Here is an 18,407-nt window from a genome sequence, read left to right as displayed (position 1 = left end):
GATTTATTACACCATGACAATTTATAGTGGCATAGGCTGCCGTCTCTGTATATGATCTCATGTGCCAGCAGGAGAAGTAGTGTTTCTGTCACATCCTCACACCGTTCTCTGTATTTATTATCTCGGATAGGCGGAAGAGGCCCAGGACCAGTACCAGATCTGTTTGGCTGACGCAGGCGTCAGGAAGATGGATCTGGCCAACGCTAAGAGCACCATCCTCACACAGATCAGAGAGATGGTCTTCCAGTGTGACCTCACACTCAAAGCGGTGAGTAAAGTTTACGTAATGCATGTAAAAAAAAAACTGATATAAAGCAGCTTGATACTTAAAATGATTATCAGTTCAGAAACAGTTAAAGTTAATATGATCAAACCATTGCTGATGGGGCTGGTACTTTATGTGCTACATGTATTATTTACAACACTATGTGCTTCTTGTGGTTTACCACTTATATAAAATCATCATTATATTACATATATATTACACATATAATAGAGAATTGTGTTATAAATTGGCTTGGAATAGCAACATTTAAAGCTAAAACTAACATAACAAGCCATTTCATATTTACTGTCGTACATATTTATGCAGTGGTTAAATTGAGTCCATAGAAATGAATATTAAAAACACTTTTCAGAGGTCTCTCAAGTACACAGAGTAAATGCTTGGTGAAGTTTTTAATCCTTGTTTATTTATTCTATGGTTGAATTGAATCAACATTTGTTCTAATTTGGTACTAAATGGAGTGAATGGAAAGTCAGTAATAACACATAGAAGACTGTCGGCCTGTCTTTTATTCTGGCTACTAGAGTACTTGATTCACTCAACCAGTCAGTCTTTTATTCACTCATTCAACTTTTAATCTCTCTTTCTTCAGGTGACAGTGAACTGGTTTCAAATACAGCAGGCCCAGACTGTGACGCTACCTGCCCACTACCAGGCCTTGAGTGAAAGTGCAAAGCTGTACATACCGGGCGAATGCTATTCAGAGTTTGTCCGTAACCTTCCCAGAAATCTGCCCAAAGAACGCCTACACTCAGACTCCGTCTCCTCTGACAATACCAGGTACTAATGAGTATAAATACCGACGAAGACTCTGGTTTCTGTATTTACTCCGCTAGTAATGATAACGAGAAAAATGTCTTTGAAGCTGCTATGCTTTGACAAACATCCCCAGAGTCAGAGTGAAACCTCCTCAGCTTTGCATTTTATTATTTTCACAGATGTGCTCATGAAATCTGTTTGTTATACTTCTCTATGAAGGCTTAGTGTAGTTTAAACACACTGGTCTCAGAGTACATTGTTGTACATGCACTCATAATATGAGTTATTCAATGTTAAATGAGTCCAGCCGAGGTTATATATATTTGTATTTGTGCAGTTGCGTCGTGTCTTTTTGAATTAAACCTCCGTTTTAGAGGACAGTGTTTCAAAATATCTGAAAGTCTCTCCCATCCTTTTTTAGAAGTTTTCATTCCTCATAGTTGTATGTCGTGCAGTTCTTCTTTCAGCAAAGGTAATAGTGACTCAGAGTGGGAGGAAGTGAGAGAGAGAGAGAGGGGAGGAGAGAGAGAGAGAGAAGCAAGGAGAGACAGAATGCGTGTTGAATTTGTTGCCCTTCCTCAGGAAATATCTGTGGCGCAGGCTGAATGCAGCAGAGGAGATTGTGAGCTTGAGAGTTTGGCTCTGGTTTACTCTACTGACTCTACTTACACTGTCAAAGCCGGGTCACATTCAGCTTCCCACACACACACACACACACACACACACACACACGCACATTCTCACTACCTACCATTAAGAAAATAAGCAGTGCCTCATAAAACGCTTTCTTCATACTCTGTTAATTACGTTATGATGATTGATATTGTTTCTCGCTCTACGAGCATTAAAGCATAAATCACGGGTGTTGACTGAAAAACAGCTTTGTGAATAACAATGTGAATTTAGTGCTTGAGAAATGTTAGTTCTTCCATGACTGTGAAACCACAGACGTGTTATGCGTGTTATTATAAGGTGCAGTGGTCTGCTGTTAACTGGGTTTATTATAGTTTCAGTTCCTAACCTTCTCTCTTTCAGTCTTAATTATGTTTATACCACAACTTGCATCTCCATAAAATTCCTGGATTGTTGCTAATTAAAAGGAGAATATTTAACTTCATGATTTAATCTATATTTATTTACAACTATGAAATTATAAAAACATTGAGAGGCCTCTCATCGACAGGAAGTGCTTACCGCCTTATCACATAACAGAAAATGAAAGCTAACAGTTTCAGTGTGGGGTGGAGTAATGGTGCGTCACTGCTGGTGTTGATAAACAACCCCAACGTACGCTGTGATATAAAGACAGTTTGCTAGTGGATAATAAAAATCTTATTTACCATTAAATTCATCACACAAAAGCTTTAAATGCTAACTTTATCTCCCCAGGTTTGTGTTCAACAAAAGGTCAGTGGGCAGCACTCATTCCTCCCACGGCAACCTGTCGCAGGCGTCCATCACCTCCTGCGACGTCCTTAGCGGAGACGAAGTGGACAGTCCTCTGCACCGGCCTGCAAAGATCAGCGAGAGGAGGTCCAACAGCAGCACAGATATACAAGGTGCCTATGCTCAAAATGTCTCAAAAGATGCCGTTTGATATCCACTTTGACAAAATGAGTGATAACATTTAAGCAAATTAACAGTCATCAACAAAATTACACTACTGTAGATTTGGGTAATTCTTTATTTTTCAGGAACTTGCCCTGAGAGACTCTGTTTTCTGAGTCATGGAAATGCTTTAGGTCTAAAATCAACAGCCTACTCATCTTAAGTCTGGAATAACCGTGTGACTGTTCTGCTCCGAAAATAACCTGAAACTGCTGCTAAGAATATCCTAAACAGGCAGCTGTCATTTAGTTGTATTCCTCTATTGTTATTCTGTTTGTGTGTGTGACCGGTGGTCTGTGTGTTTTCATTGCAGGACTGAGAAGCCAGGCCCCGCTGAGAGCCTGGGCCTCCAGTAGTCAGGGGAGCCAGGGCGGGATGTGCAGCGACTCGGAGAGTGCCGGAGGAAGCAGCGAGTCGAGGTCCATGGACTCCCCCACCGCCAGTCCAGGTATGAGGAGTTTATGCCAAGTTTTTTCATAGTTTAAAAGAGGGTTTGTGTAAAAATAAAAACACTGACAGTGGCGACAAGGAGAGGAAGTACTTGTGCAAATAAGTTAAAAAATATGTATTATTAATTAAACACCCAAATCATGTCATTTAAAACATTCATAGCTTGATTTTGAGATTCAAATCATAACTAAAGGAGGATGGTGGAGCTCATTATTACGCTTCCTTCATTTAATAAAATCTGTGAAGTGAAACTTCCTCATTGTTCACCAGAGCCACGCTCAGCCCTGGAATGGGTACACTTCCTTCTACACATGAAACTACAAGTCCGACTGAAGTGTTCAATCCTAATCCAACATGCTGTTATCTACTATCTGTTCTCTTTACTGCATATGGCAGAGTCCATTATAAAACTACACATTAGCACGTTACTGTTAGTGTCTGTACGTGGATATGTACAAATGTATTCTTGCTTTGCATTTATTTGTGCAGGTGACTTCAAACGACGTCTGCCCAGAACTCCCTCCACTGGAACTATGTCTTCTGCTGATGACCTGGATGAGAGGGAGCCACCTTCGCCCTCAGACAACGGTAAGACATGTCTGTGTGTGTGTGTGTGTGTGTGTGTGTGTGTTTTGTTCGTATGGGTGTGTATTATGCACACTCCTCTCTTCAGGAAGATCCATGCTAATGCGTATGCCAATTTTGGGCTTGTGTCTGATGCAACGCAGCCAGCCAGTGTGTGTGTGTGTTTACTGTATGTGACAGGGAAGTTGTGTAAGAAGGGGGAGAAATAGTGAGACTATGGCACACCTCACAATTGTACTGTAGGTGGTTTTGTGTGGGTCTGACTCTCTGGAGGATTTTTGCTTACATCAAGTGTTTTTATACTCGACCGAGCTGCACTGATAGGGGGTCGTGTTAGTTTTGGCGTACTGCCCCTGCTTACACTTCCTGTATCTATGCTGACCTTTCCTTTGTCAGTGTAAATGTTTATTTTCTCATTTTGACGTGAAGCAGCAGGACCCGCTTGTCTCTTTGACCTAATTTTTTTTAACATGTGTTACTGTGAATGAACCGGAAGTCAGAGTATGCTAAATGTGCTATAATAGTAGCTCTATATGTATATAGCAATATAATACGGTTATTAGGCTGACTTCATATGCCTCCTGTGGGTTTAGCGTATTTCATGTGATTAACTGCTCCTGCACTGTTACAATGTGTTTAATTTTACAGTAGTGATAGCATCCTAATTTTACTTCTCTAATTTTCCCTCCTACCAAAGTCTAGTTATTACTGCTCTGATCAAATATCAGTCACGTTACTGACAGGAATTCGGCATGATGTCACATGACTGGTAATTTCCCTCATCGGCTGCTCTGATTTTCAGGTTTGGCAGAGATGGTGACAGAGACGGCCAGCTCTCCCGGTCCCTTCCGAAATGCTCAGATGTCCAAAGCTTCTCAAACACACAAGCTGAGAAAACTGCGAGCCCCATCTAAATGTAGGGAGTGTGACAGTCTGGTTGTTTTCCATGGAGCGGAGTGTGAGGAGGTACAGTATAATATACTATTCTGTTAGCTTAAAAAATGATAATGGTGTTACCTGTTTGACAGATCAGTGTGGCGGAAAGCTTTTTCAGCCACAGTCATGATGTAGTTTTGATATTATAGCAGTCTATCTGGTACATTTCAGTTATTGCAAATGAATGATATGCAATATAAATAGTATGGCTAGTATTTGAAAACCTAAAATGTTAAGATCACACTGTAAGATACAAGTAAGATATTTAATTGTTAGACCTTGTTTGATGTAAGTGTTCATTTTAGACCGTTTCTCTCCTCTTTCATTCACCAGTGTTCCCTGGCCTGCCATAAGAAGTGTCTAGAGACGCTTGCTATCCAGTGTGGTCATAAAAAGCTGCAGGGCCGACTGCAACTCTTCGGTATCGACTTTTCCCAAGCAGCAAAGAACAGCTCAGATGGAGTCCCATTCATCATCAAGAAGTGCACTTCTGAGATTGAAAGTCGAGCCCTCAACATCAAGGTAAAGTCAGTTTTCATGATGCATACAGTTAGGATAGTTCTCTACAGACATATTTAATTACTATACCTAAAATATAAAAGTTTTACCTCATGGTGAAAAACATGCTGACTGGACTGATTGTCTCTTTCAGTGATACATGCTCTTCTTCTTCTTTTTTTTTGACTCACAGGGCATTTATCGTGTGAATGGTGCCAAATCGCGTGTCGAGAAGCTCTGTCAGGCTTTTGAAAATGGGAAAGACTTGGTTGAGCTGTCGGACCTCTCGCCTCACGACATCAGCAATGTCCTCAAACTCTACCTGAGACAGGTGGGTCTTAAAATGCTTACTGAACAGGTAGAAGGGTTTTTAAAAAATGACAATTATATTTATGTGGAAGTATAAAAAGGTAGATATTGTGATAATTAGTGTTAAATTGTAGTTAAGTTGTAGTTAGTATAGCAGGAGGAAGTTAAAGATGTCTGTTCATCCCCATGATGCAATATCACAAAATATATTCACTGCCAGAGACAAACAACACAGCCCTGTTTCCTTTCTGCCTACAGTTACCTGAGCCGCTGATCCTGTACCGATACTACAATGACATCATCGGCCTGGCCAAAGAGTGCCAGAGAGTGATAGTGGAGGAGGCCGATAAACAACAGAGCACCCAGACAGCAGAAAAATGTGGTCCGAGCATCCACCTTAAACGCGTCATTTTCAAGATCAGAGACCTGCTCTGCCAGTTGCCTTCAGCCAACTTCAAGACTCTGCGTTATCTTATCGCCCATCTAAACAGGTAAGGGCTGTAAACAAACACCTGCTGTTAGTTCATGCTAAGGATTTCTGTTTATTGCTCGCGTTACCGTAAACAGTCTCCAAGGGAAATGGAGACTTCCCCTAAAGCACAGAGGAAGTGACACATAAAAGTCCATGCTCTATTATAAGTCTCGTTTAGTTGGTGTTGAAATCGGACATTTTTTTTTTTTTAATATACGTGTTAATTCTGTTCTCTATATTTACACAATTATGATTCTAAAAATAATAGGAAGTTAAGTGTTGTGAAATGTATTTGTTATTGCAGAAGGCTCTGTAAAAACATTTCCATATCATGTATTGTATAAGGTTAATATTCGTCTTTAAGAATGTCAATCTCACTCTGATTCCGAGTAAGTTTATTGGAAGTTAAACTCATTATTTCTCTGTACTGCCACAGAGTGACAGAGCAGGCAGAAGAGAACAAGATGACTGCAAGTAACCTGGGCATCATCTTTGGCCCCACGCTGGTGAAGCCGCGGCAGACGGACGCCGAGGTGTCTCTCTCCTCCCTGGTGGACTACCCCTACCAGGCCTTGATGGTGGAATTGCTGGTGCGACACTATAAAGCGATCTTTGACACGTCACCTCTTACCTGCTCTGACTTCGCCATCACTGGCCAGGCGTCCCCCAGACTCACGCCCCAAGAGAAGCTGCAGCGGCTCAGCAGACACTCCGCCTCCCTGATGGACATCAAAGAGGTGAGGAGGTCTAAAGGGATGAATACAGTGGAAACAGTATGGTGTATATAGTATTAGCAATGTTCTATTAAGTTACCTGTCCTATTAAAACATTTTTAGACATGATTTTTTTTTGTACATTATAAATGAAATTAGATATCACTATGTGCTGCAAAGATTCTGATTGTGTTTAATTTCCTTTCAGAGTGCCAAAGTCTTCAAAAGATACTCATCAGTGATCCCATCCTCACACATCCTGAATGAGGTTCAGGAGGTCCAGCCAGGAATAGACAGAACAGACGCCTCAGCCTCGGACAGACTCAATGGGATCCAGACATCTAGTCAAGAGGAAGTCCAGAGGTCAACCTTAGTGTTTGGCCGTCCCAGCACCACCGTCCCCTCCACCACCACCACCGTGCCATCAAAGGTCCAGCTACGAAACCAGCGCACGAGACACGTGTCTCGGCCGATCAGCATGCCGCTGGAACGCCTGCCCGCTCCCGCCCAGCTCAGCGAGAGGAACAACCGAAACGCCGCTGCTAACACTGACGCTAGCTCTGCGGAGCGGGACCCCGTCACCGAAACGATACTGGAGATGCCAGAGCCAGAAAAGGTCCGGCAGAGCGGCTCGTCCAGAGTTAGCACCTACTACATCACGCCTTTCATCGACACACAGGCAATGCAGAGGAGAACATGGGACAGGAAGTACAAGCACTATGATGTTACACCCAGGACTGCTAAGATAGTGGCCAACTTGCCACCCGCCAGCTCTGGAGTGCCATCTATTAAGGCGTCGATACCAGCAGCGACCACTTCCTCTCTGGTCCATACCACAAGTAGTGTTAGCACCATATTCCCCAGCAACCCCTGCACAGTGTCAGTCAAGCCTGTCTGGATGTATAAAAGGGAAAATGACACAGATACTTCAGTCAGTGAGTCTAGGAGCTCATCAAACCTTCCGCTAACGCTCAGGGCACCGAGGACTCTGCAACCTCCTCCTGGGACTTTCTACAAGCCCCCCGTTTCCATGAACAGCAGAGCTAGGACACTTCCGAACTGGACTACTACCGTTACCACCCTCACCACCACCACTACCACCACTTCTTCACTCAATCCCACCAGCCCCACCCGTGTAATCACTCCACCCCCTGCCCTCACCAGCCCCCCACAGACACTGCTCCAGACACAGGACTCCACTGACAGCGCCATAGACCCCGGGACCTCCACCTCCACCTCCACCAGCCTTTCGCCCCCTCAGTCCCCACCTCCGAGCAGCCCCGATGACCTCAGTCCCAGCGAGTCAAAACCCGTCTACCAAAGACTGCGACCTCGGCGGATGCAGGAGCTCGAACACAGAGAAGCCCATTTTGTCTGATGCCAAAAAAAAAAAAATACATTATACCTGTAAATATTAATGTATCCGTGCCATTGTGTATACTGGGAAAAACATTCTTTATCAAAGAGGCTGAGACTGGGAGCAAGTATAGGTCTGTGAAAATAAACCATGAAAGTGTTATAAGTACTAATATATTATATTTTACGTCATAGTCAGCAGTGGTTGGTATACCAAAACATCAGAACAAGTGAAGTGTGATGCCAACACTGAATTCATTGGTGTCATGTTTTTAAAAAAAATATCAAATACATGAATTTAGTTTTTTATGTCAAAAGAAATGTACCAACCACAAGACTGACTTCTACCTGTAAAGAATTGTAAGCCTTTCGTTTTCCTTGTTCATGTTGTCAATGTTCAATGTTTGATTTGTTAAAAAAAAATTATATTTTATTGTAATCACACAATGCACTTAATGCAGATTCAAATTTCTAATGTTGCCATTAATGTTAAAATTGGCTTAAAGTTGTATTTTGTTCCGCAAGGGATAGATGGAAGTAATTTTAACACGAGGTTCTTATTATTAAGAAGTCTTTTACCCTTAAATTTGTTCCTTTTAGCCGATGATTGGTACATCTTTTCTCAGTATGTAAACCACATGTATCTGTTTACGTTTTTTTTTTATATTCATACATACATACTGCATGTTTGTCACAGTGATTTTGTCTCATTGCGTTATTGTGACCATACAGGAGAAAAAAATGACATGCAACAGTTCCTGCTGCAAATTAAAAATGTAGTTAAAACTGTTATTTTTGTTCCTATCTCATTTTTTTAAATACAGATGTTTTTTTTAGTGCCCCAGATAATTATTTAAAAAGGGTTTTCTTGGAGCTTTTCAGATTTAATATGTATTATTTACACCATCTGATACATTGCAGTCTGTTATTATGTATTTCAGTCATGTATTCAGTCTGATTTTTGGGGTATATTTTGCTGTATTGAAACAGAGATGATGAGAGAGAGAGATGTAGGGCTCACACTATTTTTTTCTTTCAATATAAATTAATCTGAAAATCTATTCCCTGATTAAACATTTAGTGTATAAAATATCAGAAAGCAGAAAATTGTCACATTTCAAAAGCTGGGAACAAAGAATATTTTGAGTTTTTGCTCGAAATATGACTCAAATGATTAATCCGTTATAAACAGTTGCCCATTCATTTTCTCCCCACTGTATTTCTGTTTCTTTAGTGCCTCGGGGAACCATGCATGAGACTTTTTGAAAGGTAATTTAACCCTGTAGAGATTAATTTACTTTATTATCCTACCTATGGTATTGCATTGCATCCTATTCTGTATTTCAACCATGCATCCAGTCTTTTCTACTTTTTTTTTGCTGTATTAGCAAATAATAGGAGAAAGACGCAGTAGTAGACACCTTAGCCACCAGGGTGCCCAGATTTCTGCATAGCTAAGACTTTGAATCGAGCTCAGTTTCAGGGTGTAAGCTGCATCTGTTTACACATAGTTCACAGCAGGTTCAAGTGGTTTTACTGTGCTTCTGTTATGGCTTCACATTCCCGCAGCTTAATTACCCATGTCACCTGTTCAGCCTCGTCGAGCTGCTCAGAGGAGTGACTCACTTCAGACGTGTTCGACACAACAAAACTACCGTCTCTGCCTCTTGTCACTTCTTATGTCCCCAAGTCTGAAAACTCTGATTCATTCATGTAGGCGCTGAGCTAAAAGACTTATTTACAGAATAATTTACAGTGACTATGCAGATAAATGTTTCCTCAAAGACGCTTTGGGAAAGACACATTTGGTCCTGATCAAACCTGTAGCCTCCCTTCTTTTTCTCTAAATGATAATCCCTCTTTTCCCTCTAACAGATATTGCCTTAATTCTTCCTCAAAATGGATGACTGTTGTCTTTTTTTCTGCCTGCCCGTGTTGAGCTGGGAGATTAGAGCAATCAGATTAGGAGTGCTGCTGACCTGCAGGCAGAGGAGAGAGAGAGTGGGCAGCTAGGAGTCATGCAGAGCTCTTCTTACCTTGCTTTAATGTCTTCCATTACTTCAGCTTGTTTGTGAACCTCTTTTCTCTAGATGTCGTATGACTTCTATATCATTCCATAAGAGGTAAGGCTATCAATTAACTCTCTTATTCTTTTATTGACTTAATTGGATGTATTGGAAGATGATGTAAGAGCTGATAGTTGCAGTGTATGGTTGCTAATTACTGCACCATAGTTTTGATGATGTCTAGATTGCAGCAATATATATATATGTTTTGCTGTATAAACAGAAATCCTTGTGACTTCATTTTTAATGTTATGGCTTCTTAAACATTGTTTTTTAACGACGAGACACGATTGCCACAGAATTTCTACATGTTTTCTATCAATCTTGTGCAAGGAAGTCCCGTCATGTATAATTACTGTTTGGGTAATAAGGTGATTTCAGAGGGAGTCAGACACATAATGATAGCTTTTACTCTCCTCTTTTATTTTAATAGCCTTCGTCCTCATGTTTCTCTGAAGTGTTTATGTCCCTGCATCCTCAGTCTGGCAGTCTGGAGGTAATCTATTGGACTCGTCACTGTGAACAAATTACTCCATGTCCAACATGCTCGGAGGCCATCTGTACACATAACCTTTATATGTGATTGATGTTTGAGGTTTTTTTTTTTAGTGTCTCCAAAATGAATTTTGTCTTTTGGAATAAGTCTGCATGACATCATGTTTTCACCTTGTTAATAATGGTGTTGAACGATACATTTGAGTAGTTTTTATAATGATATAAAGCTTTCTTTTTGCATAAACATGACTACAGAATAAACCGTAAAGCCAGTAGGGATGTAGTTTTTTGATTGGGAGCACTTCAAAAGAGTATATCCTTTCCAGAAGAAAAAAAAAATCCCCCAAAAATGTATCTGATGATGTTTTTTTGAAAGTCATGTATAAATCAAGTCAACCTCTGAAGGCTAGACCTAAAAAATGTAGTCCAATATCTTCGCAAGAGCAGAATCATGACTGATGGAGTTGTGTGTCTGCAGGTTTGTCTCAGTCTGATGACCCCCTCCAGGGGTTGAGCTGCAGAGCGATGAAGACAAGCTCCCAAATCCGCCTTTTACTGTGGAAAAACTGGACTCTCCGCAAGAGGCAGAAGGTAAAACCATCTATGGGAATGGATCGGACAAAACATCAACAACATTATATACAGTCCATTCAACACAGCTGGTGTTCCAACAGCTTCATCATGTAGCAGTCTCAACATAAACTGTATATAGTGTTTGTCAAACTGGTGGATCATTTGAGGACTTTTGTATTTGATTAAACTGAACAGGTGCTGCTGTGTTTCTGGTATTTAACTGTACAAAATATGTTTCCCACTTATGTCCAGATTCGCTTCCTGATTGAGATCTTCTGGCCAGTCTTGTTATTCATTGGTCTGGTGTGGCTAAGGAAGGCCAATCCACTGTACCAACAACATGAGTGTAAGAAAAAAAAATCAATACTGATGTTTTTAAATGCCTCCTTGTATGTGGTAGATTTACTGTTCGGTGATTCACGTGCCATCTTTGCTCCTTCAGGTCATTTCCCAAACAAGGCGATGCCCTCCACGGGGATCTTACCCTGGATCCAGGGCATCTTCTGCAATGCCAACAACCCCTGCTTCAGATATCCAACCAGAGGAGAGTCTCCAGGAGTCGTCTCCAACTATAATAATTCTGTGTAAGGCTAACCAAAGCACTTTCAAGCCAACACTTAGTCCCACTGCAGAATAACATCTATATCATTTTTAATAAATAATATATTTATTGTGGTTGGCTCTGTGTTCCAGATTGGCAAAGTTTTACGCCGATGCCCAGGAGCTCCTGCTCAACGACCAGGAGGTCCAGCAGTTCGGCCGTCTCTGGAATCAAATGTCGTCCTTCTCAAACTTCATGGAAACATTGCGCAACAGGCCGTCTTCAGTGTTAGGTAAAGGACAAAAACTTTAGAGTGAAACTCAGCAGAGAAAAGACTTTCTGGCCAAGTTGTAAAAACCCACTTGACATAATTTCCTTTAAGACATTCACCTTAACGTGACTGGAAACATGACATTGGTATCCTGTTGCCTTCACATCCTCTTTTTGTTAGTGTTTCATTTTCTGTCTTGTTTCCATCATAACATCTCCACACTTTAACTTTCTTTTCTCTGTCTGAATCTCAATGTTTCCGTTTTCTTATATTGTTTCATTACATTCACGATAAGGTTTCACTGTTATCTGAAATGTCAGATGTCACATTTGTTACTGGTGGATGTAAACTACATAAAACATCCAAGATAATGGTGCCATATTCTCTATAAATGCCCTTTTATCCCTGGTAATATTCACACTATTGTGGTCATATGTGCAGGTTTGAAATACACAGTTCCTTACACTTCCTGCTCTCCAGATTTCCCCTGACACACCAGGTCCTGGCTTTGTTGTGAATCATTTCATCTGTGCAGTTCACTTCTGCTTGAAGTCAATATTGTCTTTAGTGGTTCTAACCTTTTACTATCTCTGCTGCTCTTCTCAGGTCGTGGGCTGAAGATAAATGACATTTTGAAGGATGATGAAGTTCTCACAGCTTTCCTGTTGCGAGACGCCGGCCTGTCTAACTCTATAGTTTACGAGCTCGTCAACGCAGAGATACGACTAGAACAGGTGCATTTTAGAGGGAAGACTGAGGGGTTCGACTTCATTTTGTAAAACAATATTGAAGAATAATATTACATTCTTGGGGCCAGTTTAATACTATTTGTTAACTATGAGACATACCACGCTTCTTTAAACCTTCAAACATCATCCCTGAGTCAACAAAGAAAATATTCCACCTTTTCCCTCCTTTTTTCATGTTCTCCAGTTTGCCTTCGGCATCCCAGACCTGCAGTTGAAAGACATAGCCTGCAGCCAGGCCCTGCTGGAGCGCTTCATCATCTTCCCCACTCGCATGGGCCTCCATGGGGTGCGCAACGCCATGTGTGCCCTCAGTCAACAAAGGCTGCAGAAGATAGAGGATATCCTGTATGCTAATCTGGACTTCTTCAAAATCTTCAAACTGGTTAGTAGCTTGTTTGAAAGGGACTTCATGCAGCTGTTGTGAGCATTAGCACATCAGTGTCAAATTGTGTATTGTTGTTTAAAGGATGTTGTTGCCTCCCCACCCTTACTCCTTGTTTAGTGAAGAGATTATTCTTTTGGGTTATGGCCACTGAGGATGACATGCTAGTAATTATTATTATTATATTTATATATTTATTTATTGTGATTGGATGATGTCGTGATATCTCTCTTCCTGTTTTCTTCTTGGTTATATCTTGTTTGTTTTTTACTAAATTCAAATCCCTAGTCACTAGTTCATGTTAAAATGCTTTTCAGTCGTTAAGGACAGGTTGTCATAGATTTCCAGACGGTGCCAGCGTGGGTGTTGTAGTTTTTAGCAGACGTTACTCATACAGGAATAAATAGTGCATTTGTTAATTTTTAGTAATTAATACACAATACAATACACCTATTGAGTATTTCCAGCAGCTGGATGGTGTATTTAGGAATTAAAATGGACAGCAGTGCCCATATTTATAGTAATGAAGGCCCATTGATGTGTTTTTAATAAATGTAACAATGGAGCTCTGTGGCATGAAGTAATAATATCAGACATTAGCTTCATTAACTGATGGTTTTAGTGTTTTCTGAAGACAATATTTAATATCTTTAAGATGTTTCACTACACTGTGTTACTTGGTACATTCACTGTGAACTATTTCAAAAGAAAGGGTGGGGGTGGGGGGTGCGTGGGGGTATTTTACTGAGCAAAATCTGCATATTTCTCAGTAAAACCAGTATAATGTTTATTGTATTTTTATGTTGGCTTTGAACCCAGAACACTTACAATTTTAAAAGGGAACTTTAAACTGAATTTGCTCATCTCCTTTTGTCTCGCTCTGACACAACAGTTTGTTATTTTTACCACTTCTCTGGAAATTTTCTCAGCTTGGCTTCTTTATGTAAGCAACTGGATTAGTCAAGCTGATAATGAAATATTGTTTCTGGGTTTTTTTTTCACTTTCATACTTGTGATGACACATGCAACAGTGGGCATTTTTTCCCCTAATACATTGTGGTTTGATGGTTGGTTCAATATAGAGACTGCCAGTGCTACATGTGAGCCCTAGTGACTCATCCAGGTGACTGTGTCAGACCTGGTCACTGGCCACAGGCTTTATTTAGAGCTTGGAATAAACCACAGGCTCTGTTTTAACCCTGTGTTAGTTTCCCCCCTAAATGATACCTCATGTCATCTCTCATACTTTTTAAGTACAGACAAAAAAACTCTTATGTATAATTTTTATTTGTGTATGAAGGCTGTCTCTCTGAAGTATTTGTCACAGAAAATTAAAGTAGCACTAAAAGAGAAAGTAAAAAGTTCAGTACCTCACACCTTGTACAATAATATTGGAACTATTCTTCTTTGACAACCTTAAGTTACCTTACTATATGTCTGTTAGTGTCCAGCCTGAGTGAGTCATGTGACTGGCTCAGAGACCCAGTATGACATTATCCTCCTCTTGGCCTGTTTCTCTAATGGGTTTAGCTAGGCCCCGCCCACAGACTGTGAGGTGCTCTGTAAGTCGTGATGCTGCATCTTGTTTAAATACGTTATCAACATGTGCCGCTCAGAAGAGATCAGTCCACATAACTGCCAGCAAACCTGGCTGTCTGGTAGCTATGTTGACTGGACTCTAGACAACATGTCTGTAGGAATGACACAGTAAGAGCACGATGACGTCTTGAGTTAACTGCAAAATTAAGACTTTGAATATAGGAGTAAATGGTTCAGATATTAGGCTAATATGTAAATAACACAGAGGAATAATTAGACTTTGGGCAGACAGGAATTACACAAAGCAACACTATAAGGAACATCAGCATTAAAAACATTTTATTATTATTCTTTATATTTATTCTTGATATTATTATTAAGAGATTAACACTCTCATGCTCAGCTAATCTGCTTCATCAGGTGGGTGTGATCTGATTTGATTGACAGCAACCAAACAACCCACCAACTGTCATCAGACTCTTATTCGAACGTTGCCTAGTTGTGATACACAGGAGTACGTGACATCAGTTTCTTCCAACTGAGCCCCGCCCACTTGAAACCAGCGAGAAGATAACAAATAAATAAATTTAAAAAAAACATAGAAATGTCTCAAGTGAAAAAACCCTGATTAACCTTTGTGTCATCCTCCCGGGTCAAATTGACCCCGTCTGTTTTGACTGTTCCTTCTTTCCTCCCTTCCGTCTGTCCTTCCTCCCTCCCTCCTTCTCTCCTTCTTACTTTCCTCCATCCCCCTGTCTTCCTTCCTTCTGTCCTTCCTCCCTCCCTCCCTCCCTCCCTCCCTCCCTCCCTCCCTCCCTCCCTCCCTCCCTCCCTCCCTCCTTCTTTACGTCCCTCCTTCCTTCCTTCCTTCGTTCCTTCCTTCTTTCCTCCCTCCCTCATTCTGTCTTTCTTTCCTCGCAATTACCTTCCTTCTTTCCTCTGTCCTTCTTTCCTTCCTTCCTCCCTTCCTCTTTTCCTTTCTCCCTCCCTCTCCCCTTCCTTATTTCCTCCCTTTCTTCCTTCCCTCCTTTCCTTCCTTTTTCCTCCCTCCTTTCCTTCCTTCCATCCTCCCTTTCTTCCTTTCCTTCCTTCCTTCCTTCCTTCCTTCCTTCCTTCCTTCCTTCCTTCCTTCCTTCCTTCCTTCCTTCCTTCCTTCCTTCCTTCCTTCCTCCCTTCTTCCCTTCCATCCTTCCTTCCTCCTTTACTTCCTTCTTCCTCCCTTCCTTCCTTGACTCGAGGACAACAGGAGGGTTAAGAACGTGTTTTTTAGGGGCTTTAAAGCAAAGCGAATACAGTATTTAACCTCTTGTTTGTACACTTTTGTTGTACATAGAATTTAGAATAATATATATTGTGGAATATTATAATTACAGATCATGCATATTGTTGACATTCTCAGTGAGTAGTGGAGAAATATGACAGATATGCGCATGTGCTCCTTGGTTTGTACAGTATTAGTAGTACAGTAGCATCTTAGTGCAGATCTCTACATTTAGCCCATTAGCTTTATTAAGTGTAAAGCCCATTACCACCGTGGCCTTTGCCTTCGAGCAACTACACTCCCGACTCCCCTCTCCTATCATACCTATTAACACTCTCCCTTCCTATTCCCCTCGCTTTCTCTCTTTCCCCCCACGCCGCCTCGCTCCTTCCTTCGTTCATTGAAATTCAGGCGCGAGGAATGTGAGAGGAAGGATATCTCATGTGCGTGTTTGCCTTGGCATTCAGGGTTTTCCGTAGCCCTCAGCACTTTGGCCTGACCGGGCCTTTTCTAACACCTACTGCTAATGGTTTCTCAAGAAAGATAAAGTCATTGAGGGAGGTTTAGGGGAATAATGGAATAATGTGAGTGTGTTTCCACATCAAGTAATTGATGGATTTCTAATTTAATACAGTTATTCCAAAGCTACTCAATTTCTCCATAAATACAGACAACACCCAGACTGTGTGACAAATTGAAGCAACTGCTATTATAGTGCATTGTGGTTTTAATTTAAGTGGTTCATCCTTTTTAACAACAAATATTTTGGAAGTACTCAGTTTCCAGTACTACTTTAGGATCACTGTTTAACTGTCTTCTTGCTAGATGTGAATCTGTCTAAGGTTATCACGGGATATGACAAAAAAAGAGGAGCAATAGCTTTTAACCAGGAGAACAAACGGCTAATTGTGTTGAATCTCTCATTTTTATCTGCATTGATCTCATTTTTTAATATTAAAATTTTTTTCACTTGACTGTCTCCATAACGCAGTGCATCTTGTGACTTTGTTTCCCCCCCAGATGCCTCAGGTCTTGGACAGGAGCTCCGAAGGGATTGACCTACACTTCTGGGGTCAGGTTCTTAAAGCGACGTCGGAGAAGATCCAAGTTGTAAGTGCTCCAAAATCCATCAATCCCTTCAACTCATGCTTCTTCTCTTCTCTTCGGTCCTTGCAGGATCAGAGGCCCACAGTATTTTTAGCCTGCAGGAAACTCGCCTCTTCCGCTGCTCCCTGTTTGAGAATCGCTCACAGTGGAGGCTGAGTGATGGGTTCAACAATGTGGGGTGTGCATGCGTGTATGTGTGTGTGTGTGTGTGTGTCTGAGAGCGAATATGTATGTGTTAACAAGCACACAACCTACATGTGGACTCATGTGATATGCATGTAAGGGTGTGGTGTCTTAAGTATGAATGTATGCGTACTCACAGAGGTTACATCACGTAGGTTGTGTGAATGCATGTGAGTGTGAGAGCAAGCAGACTGTGTCTCCGATGGTATGTGCAGGTACAGATGTGCATCTATCTCGTTTTAATCACTAAATATAAAGAATATAAATGCAGCTCAGAATAAAATAAGTACTCTGAATGATTCTCTATGATGTTCCTTGGTTTATCTTTCTGTATTATAGTCTCTTTATGTTTCTAAATTCTTCCTGTTTAATGTGATCAAACCCCTCAAACTTCTTAGAAATGTAATATAATGAAAGAGAATATTGTAAAGACCTAGCATAGAATAGTTGAACAATCTCACTCAAAGGTCAGTTATCTGTAGCTTTTGATCACACCGCATGATTGCAATCAGCAGATAGAGTTTGTGATGTTGTCATGGAGATGTTTACATTTTTATTAGGGGCTTAAAGGATGTCCTTAATGGCACCAAAAAAAGAATCTGCAGTCAGCTTAGCTTAGTACAAAGACTGGAAACAGGGAGGGACGGCTAGCTCGGCTCTGTCCTAAGTTAACAAAATCTGCATACCAGCACCTGTAAAGCTCATTAATGATTTTTTTTGGTCTCTGCAAAAGTAAAACAAGTAAATTAACATATTTTGATTTTGAAACTTAAGACAAACTATTCCTTTAAGGACTTCTTTCCCAAGCTTAAACTGAATTTTCATTGTTGAAACAGCTGTTTCCAAAAAAATGATCTCACCACAAGATCCATTTATTTGCTTTTCTGGAACTTTTAGTCATAACACATACAGATCTGTTTTTTCTGAAATAGGACACAAACACAAACATACACACATAAAAAAAAGAAAGATTAATCCTGAGGAAAAATGCATAACAACCAGACACTATAGCCTCTTCTTTATCTTCAGCTGTCATGGAAGTGTAAATGTTCTGAGCTCTTGAGGGGCTCATCGTCCTTTTGGATGAATATCGAATATAGTAGAAATTGAATGGAATGGATTAGAGGGAGAAGATAACTATAAAAGAGTAGAGTTACAGTACATTAACACCATTTGATATGGGCTGCTTGAACACTTCTTTCCCCCTCACTAATCTCGATAGAAGTGTTTATGAATTGCATCTCTACCAACTGATATAGTAATTAAAA

At 40.8% G+C, this 18,407-nt stretch overlaps 2 protein-coding genes across 4 annotated transcripts in view; both read left to right on the top strand.

Annotated features, from left to right (window-relative positions):
- Positions 1-8,764, top strand: part of arhgap29b (Rho GTPase activating protein 29b) — a 29,934-nt gene extending 21,170 nt beyond the window's left edge. Inside the window, exons 12-22 of the mRNA XM_062428950.1 lie at positions 131-268; positions 879-1,066; positions 2,435-2,604; positions 2,967-3,101; positions 3,593-3,691; positions 4,491-4,654; positions 4,958-5,146; positions 5,316-5,453; positions 5,690-5,922; positions 6,340-6,640; positions 6,825-8,764. Of these exons, the coding sequence (XP_062284934.1) occupies positions 131-268; positions 879-1,066; positions 2,435-2,604; positions 2,967-3,101; positions 3,593-3,691; positions 4,491-4,654; positions 4,958-5,146; positions 5,316-5,453; positions 5,690-5,922; positions 6,340-6,640; positions 6,825-7,994 (2,925 nt within the window). The 3' untranslated portion in view covers positions 7,995-8,764. The remainder of the gene's footprint in view (positions 1-130; positions 269-878; positions 1,067-2,434; positions 2,605-2,966; positions 3,102-3,592; positions 3,692-4,490; positions 4,655-4,957; positions 5,147-5,315; positions 5,454-5,689; positions 5,923-6,339; positions 6,641-6,824) is intronic.
- A 2,294-nt stretch (positions 8,765-11,058) lies between these two features.
- Positions 11,059-18,407, top strand: part of LOC133991080 (retinal-specific phospholipid-transporting ATPase ABCA4-like) — a 38,546-nt gene continuing 31,197 nt past the window's right edge. For all 3 annotated transcript variants that reach the window (XM_062429543.1, XM_062429544.1, XM_062429542.1), the window contains exons 1-7: positions 11,059-11,124; positions 11,359-11,452; positions 11,549-11,690; positions 11,800-11,939; positions 12,525-12,652; positions 12,852-13,049; positions 16,870-16,959. In XM_062429543.1, the coding sequence (XP_062285527.1) occupies positions 11,059-11,124; positions 11,359-11,452; positions 11,549-11,690; positions 11,800-11,939; positions 12,525-12,652; positions 12,852-13,049; positions 16,870-16,959 (858 nt within the window). The remainder of the gene's footprint in view (positions 11,125-11,358; positions 11,453-11,548; positions 11,691-11,799; positions 11,940-12,524; positions 12,653-12,851; positions 13,050-16,869; positions 16,960-18,407) is intronic.

Source organism: Scomber scombrus, chromosome 11 (genome assembly GCF_963691925.1).
Source record: "Scomber scombrus chromosome 11, fScoSco1.1, whole genome shotgun sequence".
NCBI classification, from domain to species: Eukaryota; Metazoa; Chordata; class Actinopteri; order Scombriformes; family Scombridae; genus Scomber; species Scomber scombrus.
This window is presented reverse-complemented; position numbering and strand designations above follow the sequence as displayed.